General features: G+C 51.7%; 1 protein-coding gene across 1 annotated transcript; it reads left to right on the forward strand.

The window, feature by feature from the left end:
• Nucleotides 1-324: 324 nt before the first annotated feature.
• LOC119166955 (fatty acid CoA ligase Acsl3) lies at nucleotides 325-9,333 on the forward strand. Its single transcript, XM_037418350.2, has 2 exons — nucleotides 325-1,459; nucleotides 7,626-9,333. Exons 1-2 carry the CDS (start codon nucleotides 743-745, stop codon nucleotides 9,069-9,071), a joined length of 2,163 nt encoding a protein of 720 aa, XP_037274247.2. The 5' UTR covers nucleotides 325-742; the 3' UTR covers nucleotides 9,072-9,333.

The following is a 9,333-nucleotide window of genomic DNA, read 5'->3' on the forward strand; positions in this document are numbered from 1 at the left end:
ACATCGAAGACCTCGCTGCTTGCTTTGCGAGGCGCAACCTTCTTTCCTGCTAGCAATCAAGACGTCGCCTCCTAATCCCAATATTGGAAGGATCAAGAACTGCTGCTTTCTTCGAGTGGAGGACGGTTCGTCATCGAAATCGTACTGGTCCTATAATAGTGCACCGTATGCGGGAACGCGCCCACGCGAGGTTTGCAGCTGGTGCGAAATTAAAGCACTTCCGATTGGGCGGAACGGTGTAATCTGCGTTTTGAGAAGACGGCGAGGCGTAGAGCAGTAAGCCTGCCTTGTTCCCGGAAGCTGGACTTTATCGAGGCGTAGTGTGGTGCAAGTTCAACGTCGTGCGTCTCTCGAGTGCATTTCGAGCGCGACGCTTCAAGTACCTTCTTCGTTCGAAGAGGCAGGATCTCTTTATCTCACCAGCGAGTGCCACCGTTGCCATTGTGTGCTGAGGGCTTGGAAGTTTGATTGTGTAGAAGGAAGTTAGAAGTTAGTGTGTTTTGAGGGAAGTGCTCTTTTTCGACTTCACCGAGTCGTCATCACGGTACCTGCCCCGTCTGCCAAGAAGTGTCGTTTCAGTGGAGCCGAAGCTCTCCGTGTGTTTTAGTGTTCTGTACCGCCACGCATTTCTGAGTGCAGTTCTGTCTTCAGGCCACTGTTTGCGCTCCCTACCATCCTTTTCGCATCGTCTCCGGTTATTTCGGTGAAACTGTGAACACCGCGGTTCACAGCAGCCAGAGCCATGCCTGCGTTCGCGATAGAAGCCGTAATGGGTTTCATCAAGGTCATGGGGACTGTTTACGACGTTATTACGCTTCCCGTGTACGTCGTGCTCCAGAAGCCCTGGGTGTACTGGAAGCGGAAGCGGATGTGTTTCGCCAAGCCCATAATCGAAGGCGACCCGTCGTCCCCGTACCGTCTCCTGGACAACTCGGAGCTCCAGAGCCTGAAGGGCGTCCAGACACTTGACGAAGTCGCGCGCAGGGCCATCCGGGCTTACCCCAAGAGGCCCGCCATGGGCACGCGACGCATCCTGGGACGGACCGAAGAGAAGCAGCCCAACGGCAAGGTCTTCAAGAAGCTCGTGCTGGGCGACTACGAGTGGTGGACGTACGAAGAGATGGACCGCAAGATAGACCTCACGGCTCGCGGTCTCCTCTCAATCGGCGCGAGGCCGCGACAGTACCTGGCCATCCTTGCCGAGACCCGGGCCGAATGGATGCTGACGGCGCAGGCCTGCTTCCGCACCAACATACCGCTGGTTACGCTGTACGCGACTCTCAGCAACGATGACATCGTGAGCGCCGTGAACCTGACCGAGGTGACGCACCTGGTCACCTCGTCGGACCTCCTGACGCGGGTGCTCAGCGTCGTGGAGAAGATGCCGACGCTGACGCACATCGTGTACATGGAGAACGCCAACGCAAAGCCCCCGGCACCGTTGCAGAATGGACCTCAGGTCAGTGCCCATTTGTGGCCTTATTTTTTTCTTTTTTTCTTCGAACTGTGCCATATTCTCGGCCCGTGGCAAAGTACCACCTGTGCGCTGTGCGCCTCGAAAGCGCTGTTGGCGTGCTTACGGACCATGGGTCTCGATGAAACTTTGTAAAATAGTATAATCTGTGTGTGTGTGAGGGGCTTCACGTGCTGTAAAGTGATTATCAGTGTATACAGCAAAATCACCACCCAGCATCTACGTAGCATCTCCAGCAATTCACTAAAGTTTCTCCCTCGAAACGCCGTATGACGCATATAAGGTCGCCAGACCAACTCGCCCTGATCTCGCTACTTTGATACATCAATTGAATTAGACATAACCTTCGCTTTATTGTATAGTCAGTTCATGATGTAGAAATACGGAACTGAGCGACGCGTTGGTCCATGTTTTGTGGGTGGGATGTTATAAACTAATAATGGTGCGCACGACGCGCACAGAGTAATCGTGACATCACGAGAGCTAACAACTGTTGTCTGTATTGCACACTTAGTGCGTGCGTTTGTATGCGTCGTCGTCGTCGTCAGCCTGACTGCGCCCACTGCGGGACAAGGCCTCTCCCATGATCCCCCAGTCAACTCGGTCCTGTGCTTGCTGCTGCTACTTTATACCCGCAAACTTCCTAATCTCATCTGCCCATCTAACTTTCTGTATCCTTCTCACCCACTTGCCTTCTCTGGGAATCCAGTCAGTTATCCTCGATGACCAGCGGTTATTTAGCCTATAAGCTACATGCCCGGCCCATGTCCATTTCTTCTTCTTGATTTCAACTATGACATCCTTAACCCCGGTTTTTCCCTCACCTACTTGCCTTCTCTGGAAATCCAGTCGACTATCCATAATGACCAGTGGTTATCCTGCCTACGCGCTGCATGTCCGGCCCATGTCCATTCCTTCTTCTTGATTTCAACTATGATATCCTTAACCCCATTTTTTTTTTCCTGATCCACTCTGCTCTCTTCTTGGTTACACCTATCATTTTCCCTTCCATCGTTCGGTGCGTCGCCAACTTAAGCTTAACTCTCTTTGCAAGCGCAGGTTTCGGTTCAGTAGGTAAGTACCGGCAAGATGCAGCTGTCATGTACCTTCCTCTTGAGGGTTAGTGTTAGGTTACCATTCGTGATTTGAGATTGCTTGCCGAATGTTCGTATTCTTCCCATTCCCCATTCTTATTCTTCTAGTTATTTCACTCTTATGGTTGGGCTCCGCGGCTGCTACCTGTCATAAGTAGATATATTCCTTTTAAGCGCGAATGTACTTTATGAGCGACCCTGAATCCGCCGTCCGCGGTGAGTCTCCTCCTCTCCCCTAGCAACGGCGCCAGGAGCGGAGAGGAGCGTCTGTAGCAACGGCGCAGCAACGTCAAACACCACGTGATTGCGCGCTCCGCCCCCCCCCCGCCCCCCGCTCTGTGGCTGCGCGCGCCGCGCCGCCTCCTCGCACCCCTCTTCCGCGCCGTGACGCCATGGCGCCATGCAGCTGGCGTGCCTCTCCCTCGTTAAGTTTGCACTCACTCTCGGCGCGCGCTTCTCCCCTCGCCTGACAGCTCCCTCTCGCCGGTACTGCACCTTCGCGCGTGTCTCTCCGCCCCCCCCCCTCTCTCCAATCATGTTTCGCTCCGCCGTCCTTGTGTGCGCGGCTGCCGCTCGCTCTCACTTCTCGCTCGCTGTTTGCTGGATGACTTGCTATGACGACTTGCTCGAAATCGGCAAGTCGTCATAGGTATGGATCCATCGCAGGCATCAACCTCGACTGCGATACCTCCAACAACGAGTACAACCCAATCGAATGCGAGCATTGCACGCGTCTTTGAAGATGTCGCGCCGTTTGAAGACAAGGCAGCGCGGCGAATGGCCCGTGATGCCGAGCGCAAGCGGGCGAAGCGGGCCGCGGACGTAAACACCATTATAGCGCGAATTTACTCTGACATATACGCGTAAACTCGCCAAGATTTCCCGAGAGGATCTAATGGTTCCTGGGAATCGCAATTTGATCACACGGGGGAGTTTACGTTAACTCACTGGCGAATGCCAACGGATTTTAACTTTACTCCCCCTCATAGCATCACCCCGTGCATTAGCACTTAACCATGTTCACCCTCGGAGAAATGCTTGGGAGTGTTTTGTAACTTCCACCGTCTCTCCTCCACCTATCCCGAAGCGCTGCTTTCTGCCAAGACTATGCACATTACTTTAGTTTTGTGCATATTAATTTTCAGACCTACTTTTCTGCTTTCCGTGTCCAGTTCAGTAATCACGAACTGTAATTTGTCCCCTGAGTTACTCGTCAGGGCAATATCATCAGCGAATCGTGTTTGTATGTATGCGTGTGTAATGCAAATTTTCAAATTTTTGAAAAGGATCGGGGAGATTTAAACCGCTCCGCCTCCAGATAGGCCAATTAAAGCCAGCCCCGTATCGCGAGACCACTTAGCCGAACCTTCCCGAACACGGAGCAGACCTCCGTGTTCGGAGGTCTGCTCCGTGTTCGAGAGAAAAGCCACGGAAAAGTCTGCTTAATTTATTAAGAAACTTTACCAATACTAAGGATGGCTTAAGAAGTGCTTTCTATGAACTTTATTTCATTTTTGTCTGGGGACATTGACGCTTTGCTGACGCACGAATTTCCCCATTTCATCAATCGAAGGTGGCTCCGCCATCAACCGCACGTTAACTTTACAATATGTGCGCATAACTCTTACATGTGCGAGTTTCTTGAAATTGTTATTAAATGTGTTTAAGGATATGTTGGCGTTTTGGTGTCGCTTAGGCTGCTCCTTTTTTTCTTACATAATAACTTGCTCGCGAAGTTGTCAATAACGATAAAACAATAGAAAATTTGCTAATGCAAATGTCAATTTGTCAATGCTCTATATAGGGGCCGTTCTCACCCCATCTTTCGGGCGCTTCTGCAAGGTGCGTTTCGTAATTTAGCCCCACCGTGGTGGTCTAGTGGCTCAGGTACTCGGCTGCTGACCCGCAGGGCGCGGGTTCGAATCCCGGCTGCGGCGGCTGCATTTTCGATGGAGGCGGAAATGTTGTAGGCCCGTGTGCTCAGATTTGGGTGCACGTTAAAGAACCCCAGGTGGTCTAAATTTCCGGAGCCCTCCACTACGGCGTCTCTCATAATCATATAGTGGTTTTGGGACGTTAAACCCCACATATCAATCAATCGTTTCGTAATTTAGGCAACACCAATTTTCGTGGTGCTTTAATTTCAAGCAAAAGCTCTTATGTCGTGTAAGAAGCTTAGAGTCGGGATGAAATGTGTTCCTGCAACGTAGGTGCCGTCAAAGTAGTGTCGGCGGGGATTTCAGCAAATCAATAAGCAAAGGACAATGATTTGCGTCCTTGAAGGATCGACGTATTGCTATTTTGACTTTCGAATCACGCACGTGTGCGTGCGAACGTGCTTGTCCCGCGTCCGGTGTTACGTAATACTGTCCATAAACGGTCGGGGGGGGGGGGGGGGGGAGTGCGTGCTTTAAGCTAATTCATGGCGAACCGACTTCAGCGCCAGCTGTGACAAATCATACGTGTTCTGCATGCTTTCTAAACAGAAACAGCCCGCCTCTGTAGAATGGTCGGTGACTCAGTTGCACGCGTGTTCATCTTAGCCGTAAAGAACCACAGAAAAAAAAACAATGGCTTTGTGTAGACTGACCATAGTCCTAACCTTGAGCGCATTCGACATATCCTGTGTGACTGCCCGAAATACAACCTGGAAAGACAACACCTTTCTAATACAGTAAACAGGTTAGATGACGAGCCGCTGTGAGAAGAAAGTATACTGCGCCATCGTCATGACCCATCGTCGCAGAAGAAAGCCGTGCAAGCGCTACTGGGCTTCTTGCGGACTACTGGCCTGTCGGAACGCCTCTGAGTGGACTGATTTTGTGTGTGCGTGTGTGTCGGTGTTTTTTTCTTATTTATTTTTAACTCTCCCTTTCTCTTTCAACCCCCTATTCCCCAACCCCAGTGTAGGGTAGCATGCCAGATACTAGCATCTGGTTAACCTCCCTGCCTTCCTTTTTTCTCGTTTCTCTTTCTTGAGCTCATTTAAAGTGCGTTCTCGCCTACAATGTCGCACCGATTCTATAGAGATCATTGCAGTGCGTTGACGCAAGCGAGAGCCGAAAAAAATTTTCTTAGAGCGAGCCCTTGAAGTTTGTCGGTGTTTCAGGGATTGTCACGCTGTGCTATAGTGTCCCGCGAGGACAAAAGAAAGTAATCGCGATTGGATACTGATTTTCATTCATGTCGCGAACCTCGACGCAAAGTATGCGTTCAAGTGCACACAGAGAGACAGTGCATACTCAAGTGCTGCCTGTGACTCGGGAAGCGCTGCGCCCGTGAACTGAACCTTCGTTTTCGATGTGATTTCACGTGCGACACGGAATAACGTAGCACGCTTAATTCACTGCTACGTAAAGCTGTGCCGGTTTAATCAGACATGCGGCAATTCGCAGATATAGCAGTGACGTAAGCATGTCACGTTATTCTTATTCCGTGTCGCACGTGAAGTCGGCTCAAAAATGTAGGTTCCGTTCGCTGGCTCGGCGATCTCACAGCGACACTCGAATGCATACTTTGCGTGGAGGTTTGCAGCATTATTGAAAATCGGTATCCAACACACGATTACTTTCTTTTGACCTCGCAGGACACTATAGCACAGGGGGAGAATTCCCGAAACACCGACAAACTGCACGGGGTTGTTCTGAGAAAACTTTCTTTCGGCTCTCGCTCGCGTCAACCCGTTGCAATGATCCCTTAGAATCGTTGCGACATCATAAACGCAGACGCACTTTGAATGCGCACAAGGGTAGCACTACTGAGTCTATGCAAAGCCATTTCCTTTAGAGGTGAAGCTCCTTCCTTAAGGCGTGGGTCTGTCCATCCCTTGTATGTATGTAGTAATACGTAGCCACCGGTGGCACATACCCGCTCAGAGCGGGTATGTGCCACAGGGGATGGGAGATGGCGGTACTTGGACTGTTCACTAGAGGGATGCACGGACGGACGGACAGAGAAACTGACGGATGGATAGACGTGCGGACGTACGGATGGATGGACGGACGCATGGACAGACGGACGGACGCGTGAATGGACGCACGGATGGTCGTGCGGACGGACGGAAGCAAGACTGAATGGACGGACGGAAGCAAGGACGGGCTGATGGACGCTTCGCCCCACTCAACGTCATTCACTCCGTGGATATGCTGAGATTTTTTCTGTGGTGGTGCAACTGAGTCACGGACCATTCTATAGACCCTTTCACTGTTTACAGAGGTCCTTGATGAGATCCGGCGTTGCCCACGGATGTGCTTGAATAACTTCGGTGGACAACAAGAGCTTCAAAAAATATCCCCCTGATTTTTTTTAGTTTCCTTCCCTTATTTGGCAAAATATATTCAAATAAATGTTCTTTTGAGCTACATAAAAATTTAAGATTCCCTTCTACTTTACGTACGTTCCTTTTATGTGAAAAACGAAAGAGAGACTTTCCTTACCCTTGAACCGAACTGTAAAACGTGCTTTAAGTTTAGACACTAGGAGCTGGTAAATGAGGTGACCGGAAATTTTTTTTGGGTACAACGCTTGCAACCTTGAAACCGTCTATAGCGGCGGGATATTTCTGTTTGAAAAAGCAGAGCAGGTGTAGTTTGCCGCACTTGGCACTGAAGTCGATTCCGTGCCACCATGACCATGGTGCCACTTAGCGTTTGTCGAGCTTTGTCACCGGCACGAGGCATACGTCTGAATAGCTTGCCGCAGCAATCTTGTACTATTGATTATTGCGACATATACAAAGGGAAATTAAAGGAAGGTTGTAGGTTCTGCTACCGGTGGCAAGTTGTCTTCAGGACCACTTTTAATGTTTGTATATGTTAATCACAATTAATAGACTACATATGTCTCCGGAACTTTTTCTTGGCTTCATTGTCGGCTGGTTTTATTTAAGCTGCGTCCATGCTTCGATATTATCTTTTTAACTAACCCACTTCTGGTTCGCCTATGTATATGAAGGAAACCGAATTTTACTTTCCGCTTTAAGTTTTTTTTTCTTTTCCTCTTCGTTCGATTCATTTTGTTCTCGGTACAATTAACGCAACTCTTTTTTCCTGTCGCAGGTAATCCCATTCTCAAGCCTCGAAGAACGGGGCGTGGACCATGAGCAGGAGCAGTGCTCGCCGTCTCCCGACGACGTCGCCATCGTCATGTTCACCAGCGGCTCGTCGGGGACGCCCAAGGGCGTCATGGCCTCCCACAGGAACCTCATCTCCTCCATGAACGGCTTCGGCGTCGTTTGCAGCAAGTTCGGCGCCTACACCTGCAACGACGTCTACCTCGCCTACCTCCCGCTGGCTCACATGCTCGAGCTAGCCGCCGAGACCCTGCTCATCGGCGCGGGCGCCCGCATCGGCTACTCCTCGCCGTTCACCATCACCGACAACGCGTCCGCCGTGGCCAAGGGCTGTCGCGGCGACGTGACGCTCCTGCAGCCCACCGTATTCGCCTGCGTGCCCCTCATAGTAGACCGTCTCCGCAAGGGCGTCAACGAAGTGGCCGCGGCCAAGGGACCCTTCTTCAAGGCCCTGTTCGACTACGCCGTCCAGTACAAGAACTTCTGGCTCGACCTGGGCTTCGACACGCCAATCCTCAACCAGCTGGTCTTCAAGCACGTCCGGCTCCTGCTGGGGCCCAACCTGAAGGTCCTCGCCTGCGGCTCGGCTCCGTTGTCCAGACACACGCGCCGTTTCGTGAGGGCCTGCATGGGCGGCCGAGTAATCGAGGGCTACGGCCTGACGGAGACCAGTGGCGCGGCGAGCATCATGAACGCCGAAGACGTGAGCGCAGACCGCGTCGGTGCCCCGCTCCCGGGTTGCTACCTGCGACTTGTTGACTGGGAAGAAGGCAACTACCGGACGTCGGACACGCCAAACCCCCGGGGCGAGATCGTCGTCGGCGGGCCATGTGTCACCAAGGGATACTACAAGAACGAGGAGCTCACGAAGGAGTCCTTCAGGGAGGAAGGTGGCGTTCGCTGGTTCTACACCGGCGACATCGGCGAGATCTTTCCCGACGGCACACTCAAGATTGTGGACCGCAAGAAGGACCTTGTGAAGTTGCAGTTCGGCGAGTACATCTCTCTGGGTCGGGTCGAGTCGGTGTTAAAAACTTGCACGCTCGTCGACAACCTCTTCGTCTACGGCAACTCGCTGCACACCTACCTCGTGGCGGTCGTGGCTCCCAATCTGAAGCAGCTTCAGCGCATCGCTCGACGTCTGGGCAGGGACGAAGACTTCGTTGCCAACGCGACGGTCAAAGACCTCTGTCAGGACGCCGAAGTTACCAAGGCAGCCGAGGAAGCGATCCTGGAGTACGCGCGGGGCAGCGGTCTCCTGAAAACCGAGGTGCCCGGCAAGGTCAAGCTGTGCGTGGAAGAATGGAAACCGGACACGGGGCTGGTGACGGCTACGTACAAGATTCGCAGGAAGCCGCTGCAGGTCTTCTACCAGCGAGACATCGACGCGATGTACGGGACGTCGGAGGAGAACAGATTGCGTCGCGCGTGAGAAATTGATCGTGCGCGCGTGTTGTATTCCGGTACTAAGAACCAGGTGGCCGGTGCGCGTGTGTGTGTGTGACGTTTACAAAAGCTGAAAAAGGACAGAAGACAACGTTCTACGCCAAGAACGGTTTCCTCATTATGTAAACAATGGTACAAATGTTAACGCGTACTTTTTTAAGAAGATGTATAACTCGTCTTGCTATATATAATTTTTCTCGATAAGAGTGAAAAGAATTGTGGACTGAATAAAACTCTTCCAGCCACTA

Source organism: Rhipicephalus microplus, chromosome 6, assembly GCF_043290135.1.
Source record: "Rhipicephalus microplus isolate Deutch F79 chromosome 6, USDA_Rmic, whole genome shotgun sequence".
In the NCBI taxonomy this organism is placed as follows: domain Eukaryota; kingdom Metazoa; phylum Arthropoda; class Arachnida; order Ixodida; family Ixodidae; genus Rhipicephalus; species Rhipicephalus microplus.